The sequence below is a fragment of the Augochlora pura genome, chromosome 10 (genome assembly GCF_028453695.1).
Source record: "Augochlora pura isolate Apur16 chromosome 10, APUR_v2.2.1, whole genome shotgun sequence".
In the NCBI taxonomy this organism is placed as follows: domain Eukaryota; kingdom Metazoa; phylum Arthropoda; class Insecta; order Hymenoptera; family Halictidae; genus Augochlora; species Augochlora pura.
Genome location: NC_135781.1, coordinates 17,626,445 through 17,638,941, shown reverse-complemented (window position 1 = coordinate 17,638,941; position 12,497 = coordinate 17,626,445). Strand labels below are relative to the sequence as shown.

Here is a 12,497-nt window from a genome sequence, read left to right as displayed (position 1 = left end):
CTGTTTCTGATAATTGCGTTAGCAAATTTTTATTGTGTATGACCATCCATAGCCTAATAATGATCACTATCTAATAACTAGAAATATGTCGTTTGCAAAATTATATTTCCTTGTTTGGAAACAATACGTTTGTCCTATGAACGCTATTTTTCACTTTACACTTACCATTGCAACTACCGACACTTTATATTTAACATTGTTAATGTACATATATTGATTTATAATACAGATAAGGTCAAATTCACTTAAACTTCGTATGATATCTGCTATAAAATAAGCTTGAATAACACAAATTTTATGACTTTGTTATTAAATAGCTGACTCAGCTAGCTGTAAAACCATTGACGGTTAATTTAACTGGTCTAAGATTAGGAATAAATAATGCCAATTGGGTACAAAGCAATAGCTTTAAATTATCAGAGTAGATTTGTTGCTGTAGTTGTGTAATTTTATAAAGTTGTATAAATTAAATTTAAAATTTAATAATCAGAGAATGCTTGATCGGTGATATGTATATTCATGAAGGCAATTTTTACACATAACAATTAAAAGAAGGTGTTATAAAACAATGAAACACACCTGTTCCCTTTTAACGTGCATCTGATCGTGCCTTTTATGTTGCTGCGCCACTAATTGTTGCTGCTGCTGTGCCGCTAATTGTTGCTGCTGCTGTGCCGCTAATTGTTGCTGCTGCTGTTGTTGTTTTTGTTGTTGCTGGATCTTTTGCAGCTGTTGCTGTCTCATAGCTTCCTGTTGTTGTAGACGTTGCTGCTTCAACACTTGCAACGCGAACGCTTCCTGCTGTAGCCTCTGTTGCTGTTTCTGTTTCGATTCCTGTTGAATTAGTTGCTGCTGTCTCATTAAATCCTGTTGCGTCACTGACAAGGAAGGTGCAGGTACGGTCCTCAGGGCAGTATTGTTTTGCTGAACTACTAATTTCTGTCGTTCCGGTTGCTGAGCAATCGGCCGAACAGCTCCTGATGGCAAAGGCTTGAAAGGAGGTACCACTTGTCGAGTGTTTTGCGTTTGTTGTCTAACGTCTCCTCGGTTGGTAACCTTGAAATAGCAATTAACCAATTTATTAAGTCCATTTTTTACAGGATTAATCGATTGAAAGTGTTTCTTTTTTTATTGGATATATGGACTAACACGGAGACCTTATTATCGGAGAAAAAGTATATTTAATTATAGAGAAGAATCAGACCTGTTCGACAAATTGGGTCAAGTATGAAAATGTATCTGTGATGGAAAGTGGCTATATTATAATAATTTTAACGCCCTAGGAAAGCTATAATGCAGAACTAGAGAATCGTATATCTAGACTGCGGATCTTTATGTAAAATAAAAATTCCCTACTTCGATTGCTACAAACAAGAATTAAATCGTTTATTTCCATGATATACATTTTTAATAATTGGAAAATAATCCAGTAGCATTGTTAAAATGTTTTCCTGCATTTACAGTTTAAACCTAATCCTTTTTGTTATAAATGATTGAAATCCACAGTTTATTTATACCTATTTGAAAATAAAATGCTATTATATCGGATTTTTATTAAAAGGCATAATTATAATGAAATGTAAGCTTTATTATAATTATTTAATATGCATTGAACGTAAATAGCCAGAACGCACAACGACATATAATTGACAATGACACAAACAAGATGTATGTATTTGTCTGCACTCATGAATGACATATTTACAGAATAACAAATTAATCAAAACCCATTAATTTAAAGAGTTTATGTTTTGTATTCAACGAGACTTGGAAGAATAAGTAATTAAAAATTTCCATAGCTTCATTAATAAAAAAAGAAACTGAAGACTTGAACTCTTGCATATTCTGTTAATCCTTTGCTGTTTAGAATGTTTATTCTCTTCTATTTCAGGATTTGTTATAAATAGACTGAATTTTACAAATTGCAAAGGCATATAAAAAAATTTAATAATATTTTTATACTGTTTTGGACTTAACAAAGTCTTAAGGGAAACAACTTATGCCACAGTTTGTGTTAAAATTATGCAGCAATATCGAATAAATGTAGAAAGACAAGCAGTTTCCATTCACTCGGCATAACTTGTAAAAGTCTACTAAATGAAATAAAGTGAAGGCATCGAAACTCCTCTAGCTAATATATTAAAAATTCATTGTACACGTTAAATAAAATTAATATTAGTACAAATTGTGTAAATTTAATTTGAAACTGCGAACTTGAATCTTTGCAGAGCGACTTTGAAGTTTTCGATCGACGGCAATTGATGAATGCATTAGTATTTCACTTGATACCACTGCAACGCAGCTTTCAGTTTTTCATGTGAGAAAGTCGTCTATCCAGTTTCAATCGAAAGAAAAATCACAGTAGCTCGAATGATTTAAGTCTGTTGATAGAACCGTCGTGAACATTAATCTCCGCGTTCGCACTCCGACCTCAGAAAAACGTCTGCAGCCTTGTGCTGCATTCGCACGCCCTTCCTCCCTGGTTTGTATCACATTTCAATAGAATGCCTATGAGCTATAGCACAGAGTGCTAGCGCCAACACGTGTCTTGCACTAGACCGTATTGTTGTTGTGCACAGTTGCTCTTGAAAAGAGGCGCATCGACATTCATGCACCAATTACGACGAGATTGAACTTGTGCTTTCGGGCCGAGTTGAGTTTGCGCTACTAGTTGGAAACTAACTCGTTCGACACGAGAGAAAGTAAATAATTTATAAATAGTAAATGACGGAAATCCGTAAACTCTCGAATATTATGCACTTTCAAATATTCAAATCACTAGATCGGGAATTTACTTGCAAAGTAAAAACTGGTTGCCGCTATCGCAAATAAACTGAAGCAAATATAGAAATTGATTTCTTTTCTGACTATTCAATTTTTCTTATTGGTAATCAATTTTTAGCATCTAGTGCTATCGAATGGACTAAAAACAATATGACAATACTTTCAAATTCTTCTATTATCCTTTTTGATCTTCTCCTCGATTTTTAATATTGGTTTGCTCGGAAAGTGCGTGCCGGTTTCTCAAAACAATTCACAGATAACATTTTTGTATATCGATATACATATATTTATTTAATTATATATGCACCATTTTGTTCAACAACTATTCTTCATCTTTCAATGATTTATTGATTCTATACTCTCAGGATTTCTTAGGGTTTCTGACAAATATCTCTTCGAAGTACATAGTTTTTAACATCGTCTAAAGAGGTAAAGTTATTGTCATTAGGAGAATTTTGCAAAAATCTAAGTAGAAATCAATGGAATAGGATATCCTCGCTAAGTTTCAACAAGTTTTATCGGGTAGTCAAAGAGGCACAAGCTATTGTTGTAACGGAACACGATCCTTTCCGATTCATTCTTACTGTACACTTTTCTTGAATCGCTGACTTCAATTTCTTCAACTGTGAGCAATAATGATCGTAAACTATCTGCTTGTATGGCAAAAGCTTATAATATATCTCATTTCTTGTTTGTGTTCCCGTTTTGCTTTTCGGTAATAAGACAATATTAAATGTCTACAATGTACTTAATTGTTTTCCATCATCGACAGACTACGAAACTGTAGAAACAGATGCATTCATCCTAACCAAACTTTCTTGTAAACGTAATTGAAATATATCCCCTTGTTACAATATTAACAATTTCTATGTAGAGTAAATGTCTAAATTTTCGTGTGTCAGATTAGGTACGTATATAAAGAGGAAAGTTTTATATACATATAATTCGATACCTCTTCTTGAATCTTACATGTTGATAGGTAAACATAGTAACGAAATATAGATTATGAATTTATATGCAATATTTTCCTTCTTCTATAGGTTTTTAATTCGAGGGCACGAAAGTTGAACGAGACACGAAAAATTGGTCAGAACTTTCCGGACAAATAAAACAAAATGACATATGTCCATTTCTTTCAAAGAAAATGTTCGAAACGGCTACTGGAACTCTCGCTTCTTATGTTGATAAATAAACTCAATTGGCCATTGTTCTTTACGTGTGTGTAACAAGCATGTCTCTATTTCTATCAATTCACGGAGTGTTTTCAAACTCTCAACTGGTTACGTATGTGCAATCGCTTATTCACGGTTTTCAGCTTTATTCGCGAATTTGCTCGTAATAGTATCCTTGATAGAACGAAAGAATTCTTGTTTGTTTGCTTATCATTTATTCACTTTAACCCTAGATTTTGATAGGAAAGCAATAAAATTTTCTTTCAGTTTAAAATGAACTGATAACAGTCGTACATAATACATTATGTATCAAATCTTCATCACAGGTCTGGCTCATTTCTGTAGTTCAAGGGACTAAACAAACTTTTGAACTTGCACAAAAGTGACGAAGTGGTATGTTTTGCATTACGTGTTAAATTCGTCTTTAATTCAAACAATATATTTTTTACCGAGTTCGTGTAGGATGGCACATTTCCCCTAGTGGACACACTTCTTCTTTTGGCAACTTCTACATTGGATATTGATTGACTGAAACCCAATTCATCGCCGACAGAAAATCCTGAAAATAATGGTACACATTCATAAGTGATTGACAATTTATTGACAGAATTTTACATTTCCATTTTAAAATAATCCACACGTTCGAAACCTTTTCATAAATATTACGTTAATAAGCAATATGTGATGTGAAAGTGCAATGTAAATAAATAATGATCACGACACAAGTATCGATGGTATTATGCTAATAATTATTTAATACCATTACGATGATAAACACATAAAGGCTATGCTTCGACGGTTGAAATAAAATTCAGCATGCGTTCGCAAAATAGTAGACAAATATTTTGAAAATGTTGATATATTACGATCAGTTTATTATAATTATTGAAGAAAAAGAATTTCTATTCGATTTTTATTTCTTGTGATTGATGCAGTTTTGTATTTCGAAGATCTACAGTGTGCTTATTATGCACACAAGAAAATGTACTTTATTTCAGTAATAGTATTATTATTTTCTTTTTAGAATGAGTTAACAAAGGAAAATGTTTTCTGACTCTAATTTTTAGAAAATCACGTATAGAAATGAGAATTTTCATGAAAATTCGCAGTATAATTATGCTAGTCTATAGATCAAAATAAATATTGTTTTTTTTCAACAACAAAAAACCAAGGCAGAACTAAATTTAATTTCTTTTTTTAGTATGTTCAATATATATTTATATATCTTTAGTATGTGACAATAGTTATAAATTCCTAACATTCTAATTGTTTTGCGATTAATTTATTGAATTTAAAAATTTTATTAGCCATCGTCAAAATCTCAACTCAATTTGCAAAATCTGTTCGTTTTATAAGAGCTGGTTCCCGTAACAATTTTTTCCCACGCAAACTTTTATCAAAAAGTCAACTTTCGTTCTGAATTATACATGAAAAGCAGGTTCCGTTGCTCCAGAAGGGCTAGAAACCAACGCGATGCTGTCAGAAAAAGAAACCTCGAAGAAAGTTGAGTAACTATCCTATTACGTAAGCTACACCGTCAGTTTTTGCTGGGTCTGCAAACGCGCAAATAAGTTTTTTACAAGGAGGCTCTTTTGATCTCTATGGTTTACACACTCCCAATGCAAATAGGTTTCCTTAGAGGTATGGTCATAGACACCACCACAGTAAACGATCCAGGACAGGTCAAGGCAGCGTGCCTTTTTTTCATAGTCAGCCTCGAATTGACAAAAGCGTGATAGAAGTAGGTTAAAACATGTGTGTTTTAATCAGAAAGTCATCGTTAATGTCACTATCGATAATTCATGTTGCATATTGCCAACGGCGGTATACTTGACATACTCTGTTACTTTTTACGTCATTTCTTACCAATGTTTCAAATATTACTGGAAAATTGATTCTGACACAACAACCGAATTCTTCAACACTAATCTCTTTCTTATTTACAACTTTATTAATAAGGAAAGGTCTCTAGGTATAACTCTGATTTATTAACCCCTTTGCACTGTAACAACGCGCCGAACTCGAAAGTGATGAAGATATCATACATAATCTATTAAATATGAATTTTACGTATTATATATATATGTATATATATGTAAACAAAAATTCAGTAGATAAAAATTCTATCGTTCTTTTAGGGCAATTATTAAGAATGAAGTAATGCTAATCAACGTAGCTGTAAAAAATCATAGCGCAAGGAATTTATCATTCAAATACTAAAGCTTATGATACCTTTTTAGGAATAGACATTCAATAGTTTTTGACATATTTAAGATCTTAACAATTTGTATAATAGATATGCTTTGTACTCAATCCAATTATCAGACGATCGTTTATATTTTTGAATATAAATCAGGCGGCATTTTCAAAAGAGACAAATTATAAACAAAGTGAAACTAGCTGCGAATGCCGAGCTTTTATCCGATTTTTGTATTTTATTTATTTTTACGAGAAGTTTCACATGGCGACATGTGTTTCTTATAATTAAAGTAGAAATAACAACAATATTTCTACAAACGTTAAATAATTTATTGATTTATTTACTAATTTTATTAACATTAAAATTATCAGCCGTATGTGTACTTCCAAAAAAAGGAACAAAAACATTTTGTCATTAAATATCTTAAAAACTATTATGTAACTATCTAGCTCCAAAAGGGGGTATCACTGGCTTCGGTATTTGAAGGTCTACTGTCGTACAAGGATTGATAAAAAAGCCAGAGTTATACCTAGGGATATTTCCTTATAAATTATTATTTTGTACAATGACTGCATTTCAAACTCATATTTATGATATGAACCAGAATTGTTTTATTGATTCTACTTTTTTCATTGGTTCCTTATTTAGATAGTTGTGTAAAGTTATTTCATTATTTAAAACACAATTTTACTACATAGTAAAGTTTAAGGATCAAGGGAATGATAGTCGTCGTTAATAACCACGACAGATGAGGCCCCGTTAAAACTCATATAAAAATAAAGCAGAAGGCAAAATAAATTATTTTTTTTAGAGAAATTACAATAAATATTTAATGGTACAGTGCAGTATGATATAAAGTTATTTTTAATTTGATAGAGTTATTAACGGTTCTCGATTATTAAACAATAAATTAATTTTCCCTTACAAGAATTTAAAAATGTTTATTTACTTAAGCACACCCATCTGTAAATAATTACCTACTTAAAAAATACTTAAATATTGCATCATAATATAGCTCGAATCTTATGTAAGTATCTAGAGCACGGAATAAAACGGAGAATATGTTTTTTTTCTTGATCGATGAGATTGTATATTATTTTGTCAATTGGTGAAATTAGCAATGCAACACGGAGTATCATTGAGAATAGAAAGTACATCATTAATATAAATTTTCCGACGTTAGTAACTTTCTGACCCTCCAGCAATTGAAACATGTGCTAAAGCCACAAGTAAAGAAGAAAATTTGTTTATTTTCAAAATTGTTAGCTTAGGGTAAATGTTTTTGACAAGTTAATTGTTGAGCGCAATTTTTTACAATTGCAAGCAATTAAATGATAGGACCTCCACCATGCAGCAGCAATACACTTTCTTCACACAAATGTTTCCAATCATGTTCCAAGGATTACAATACTTTACATCGAAATAATAGTATTTCAGAATGATTTTACAGAATTTTACATTACAACCTGTACCATCCATATAAACTACTTCCTCCGCAAGTATTTACAATATAATAAACAGTTCGATCAAAGCAATAAATTGCGAGATTTATAAATCGATTGAATTATGAAATCTTGGATTGTAGAGTTAGTCATTAAGTTATTCGGACAGAATTTGAAACAGAATAGCTTTTTAAAAATTGGTTTAAATGACTTTAATTTCTTTTATGATGTTAGAAAAATTAGTTTACTACACGATGTCTAAACGATTCTCGCAAAAGTTGGAATTGGTTAAAATCACAAAAAAGGATGAAACCGTTTTAAAAATAACTTCTTATCTGTGTTTATAATTAAATTTTAAAGTATAGAGTTTGTAGCTCACTACTACGTAACAATTCTATTTTATCATAAAGAATCAGCCTTTACGTTTTCTCCCATCCTTTTCAAACACACACACACACACACACACTCTCTCTCTTTTTTTTTTGAAAAGTTGATGCTTTTTTATGAGAAAAGAAAGTGCTTGCGAGTATTCGATTTATTCGAGTACTCGAATTTTCAGTCGAGTACTCGAATTTTCAGTCGAGTAACGATCAATCTTCTGAATTTTCCGAGTTACGCTTACTCGAATACATATGTAGTACCCCAAAAATGTTGTAACCTCTTGAAAACAGTTATTACAGAGCTGATTTGTAGCAGAATTGAGCATTATTCGAATTTTTTCGAGTAAATATTTGTCTAAAATAATTATTATTCGTATATTTCATTTGAGTAACAATTATTCACTATTTACAACAAATTATTTTTTTATTGGAATAAATTATTTTACTTGAGGTTGTGAAATTATTGAAATAATAATAATAGTTATGGAACGTTTTTTCTATGTAGTTTCTTAAACCTATATACAATTTATGTATTAGCGATCAATCAACACGTAAGTAACAAATTTTTACAGACAGCAGTTAAAAAGAAGCTAACTGTAGAAATCGACGTGGAAGACATAAATCAAGAAACGTTGGAAAAATGATTTAACCTATAATTTTTGTTTAAATTGATTATTTTTCGAATTAGTTCCTGTACAAGTAAATTCCTATTCAAATAACAAGTAACTTTTTATTGAAATGATTTGTATTCATATGAACTCTTACTCTCGAAATTTATTCGATCTAGTGAGTATTTGTTAATCCTTCTTTTATCCGATATCCGTATAACATTTTGTCCAACTCTGATTTGTTCTTTTTCCTTTGCAAAAATATTCCTTACAAATTTATTAATAAGTTCTTAACGAAAAACACATCATTTTGTAATCTCTATTAAAATATATAATTATGCAAATAATTTATTCGAATAAAGAATCATTTGAAATTAAATAAAGAATTATTTAAATAAATAGAGAGAATAATTTATGACAAATAATGAATAATTGTCATTCGGATAAAATATTGGACTAAAAATAATTAATTGACATAATTATGTTCGACAAACATTTATTCAAAACAATTCGATTAGTGCGCAACTCTGACTCAAATTACCTTAGTGTCAACCTTCTCAAATGCTCACAATATTTTTGGAACACCTTGTACATTTGGACAAATTTCTAGTTTACAAGTGAAGTACTCGAATATATTCGAATTCTTTGAATTACATATTCAAATATTTAAGTAATTTAAGTAACTCGAATATTTTCTGTTAACTTAAAAAGTAGACTCCTTTTCGAATAAGTTCGAGTAACCCAAAAATTTTCATCTTGAAAATTCATCTCCAAGTACCTCGAAATTTTACGAGCGATCGAGTATCCGAATCGTTCAGATTTTTCCATTTCAAGTAACTCAAAAAATTTAACTCGACTTTATTCGTAATATCCGAGTACTTGTATGTCGTAGGATTTATTCTAGATAGCACAAAGACGTCTTTAAGAAATCATTGCAGAGATATTTTTACAGAAACATTTTAAATGTATTTTAAAAATATTTTATCGATTTATTTTCGTAAAGACTCCTTCAAGATATCCTCTAGCAGATTTTATGTCTACTTCAGACATCGTAAGCATCCTGTTCAGGACGTCTTGAAGACGTAATTTGGATATCTCTTTAATTCATTTAAATTCAATACCTCGAACATAAACGGCGGCATGTATGTGTTCACCGCTTGCGATTACATACGAAATCTGCACGCAGATGACATTTTCTGTCAGCGTCGAACGCGTGCAATCAGACACATGTTTCACGTATGATGCATTTATTATTAAATATATTGCCGATTATCAGATAAGACAGGGTATGTAGAGAGATTGAAATAACTTTTTAAAAGTAGAAGATAAAGCGATTGTGTTGAAAATTTTGACAAAAGGAAACAAAAATATATCGAAAGTAATATACAGAAAGCAAGCTGAAATGGGTTATCGTAGTATTTTAATAAATACACATGTACTGAATTATTATGTTGATTAAAAAACAAATTTTACCTTGACTGCTATTGGTAATAATTCTATGGACAAAGCACTATTCTTTGCTGAATCAATATAAAAGCGTCCGACGCATACGTCGAACTCATACAGGAAATCCGACCTTAGGACGTCTTCAAGACGTCCCAAACTGTACATCGTGTCGACGTCGATGTCTTAAAGATGTCCAGTTTAAATCGTACGACGTTCAGACGTAAAATGGACGTCCTTAAGACGACCTGTGCTATCCGGGGTATTACTGTTCCATCGACATCGGCGCTTGTTTCGACTCACCCAAGCCTAAGTAGCCTTTGACACCTCCAAGATTTCGTACTCGGAAGAGGCCGGACTTTTTGAAGGCACAATTAAGTGCAAAACCAAAGTCCGATTGAAACACGCATGTGCCTAGCGTCTCCCGCCACGTGCAGCCTGCAACCAAATGGGAAGAAAAGAACACCATGGATCTTTTTAGCGATCCAGCATTGTTTAGGAACGATCTTGAATTTTTCTTTGAACTATTTTAGCCGAGAGCCGTGATGAAAGAGGTCATAATAAATAAATCTCCGTAAATCTTTCATCGGGGGATACAGATACTGCATGTGTCTAAACCGTAGCGTGACTTGAAGTGACTGAATCAGAAATAGAAGATTTTAGAATCTGTTTAATAGGATTTCTTTTTTGATTCTGACGGGACTTGCATATTATTTACTGGACTTTTGAAACACCCTGTACATTCCATCGTAATTCGCGACGCATAGATTTGCATAGTTAATCTTTTTCTTAGGTCGTACTCGAGATGAATTTGTCTTGAACGATTTCTTGTGAAACATTCATCTCTCTTACGATGTCTGCTTTTGGGAAGGAAATTTCAGCTCGAAGATTTATCTGCTTTTAAAACACAAATGAAACGTGACTCGAATCATTTCGAACAAACTGATACCGTGGATAGTAACGTATGTAAATTTTGAGAGCGACGAAATACGAATACTTTCAGTGAAAGCCTGTTTTGAAAACCGGATATTTAGCATAAATATACTCCGCCTAAAAAGCATTCGTATACCGTATTTCCAATGTTTAACAAATTGTCGATATTTTTACTATTATAATTTTGTAAAAGCGTCTCATACAACAACAAACCTGGACACAAATTACAGCTTGAACCTTCTACTTACACTACTTATCGTTAATTTTCCTGTCACATGCTTTAACATACTATAATAAGTGAAAACCTGAAGATATATTCTTTTCGGAAATTACAAACTGAAACGTCAGTGAATTCTTTCATGTCTAAATTAAAAAAATGAAGCCTTCCCCTATGCAACTTTCTTTCAACTTTGATATACGATTATTTTTATATCACTCTATTAAGCTTTGAATCAAAGGTATACTATCTATTTTATAATAACAAAAGTTTCACGAGGAATCTACACGCCCGTACTTGTTTCTAGTTTCCATTTAATAAAATGACTAAAAAATGTTATATTAAGATCTGAGAAATGATTCTAAATCAAATTCTTCGTAAAAACAATTTTTCAATGAATTTGGAAACGATTCAATTTGCAACGTTTTGTAATAAATCTATATATTCACCTTTCCGTTTTCTATGAGTTGAAAAACTTAGTAGAAACAACTGATCAATGAATTACGAATATATAGGATTGCATCTTTAAAATAAGTTCACATTTATTTTAGTATCACTCTTCTTTACAAAAGTATAACAGTTCGAGTAACGACAATCTATCACAAATCAGAAATTCAGCGTACGACTACCCTTTACGCTAACTTTACGTCTAAATTGTTTTTCACACACATTATTGCGATGGAAGATTTTTATTCTTGAATAGTCTAGTCAACAAGAACTCGATCTGTCGACTGAAATTATTGATAGGAAGAATTGTGAATTAAGTGGAATGTGGGCCATAATCCATTTTACCCAATTTGTGCTATCGATCCTGAATTTGATTGAAAATTGTTGGGATTGTGGTGTCAGAAATGATTTCTCATGGATATATGACAACGCTGATCATACTTGAAAACGAAGCGTTTTCATAGACCTCAATTAATGCAAATCAAAATGTAAATGGTGCGCCTAAAATTGTTGCGTCAGAACTTCTTTGGAAATTATTGTGTCGTACTTTTTCTCAAAATAGTTTATCAATATACACCCCCCTCTCTTCCAAGAATATTAGGACAACTGCTTGTTTAGTACAAATTGTAATATTTCATTCAATTTAGGTAACGTCTACAAGTCTCCAATATAGCATTATATTATCGAAAGTGCATATTAAGTTAGAAGTTTTTATTACTTATGCAATCAGTTTATCTATTTATTCCATTTTGTTCACTGAAAACGTATCCTGAGTTTTAAATACATGAAATATACTATGAAATGCAAAGAGCCAAAGACTATCGGAAATAATTGAAAAACTAACAAAATAGACGCCAAAATTTAGGAAGAG

At 31.6% G+C, this 12,497-nt stretch overlaps 1 protein-coding gene across 1 annotated transcript in view; it reads right to left on the bottom strand.

The window, feature by feature from the left end:
• Positions 1–12,497, bottom strand: part of Mtg (mind the gap) — a 28,864-nt gene that overhangs the window by 5,575 nt on the left and 10,792 nt on the right. Inside the window, exons 2-4 of the mRNA XM_078192954.1 lie at positions 10,333–10,467; positions 4,406–4,515; positions 580–1,056 (exon numbers count right to left, since the gene is read on the bottom strand). Of these exons, the coding sequence (XP_078049080.1) occupies positions 580–1,056; positions 4,406–4,515; positions 10,333–10,467 (722 nt within the window). The remainder of the gene's footprint in view (positions 1–579; positions 1,057–4,405; positions 4,516–10,332; positions 10,468–12,497) is intronic.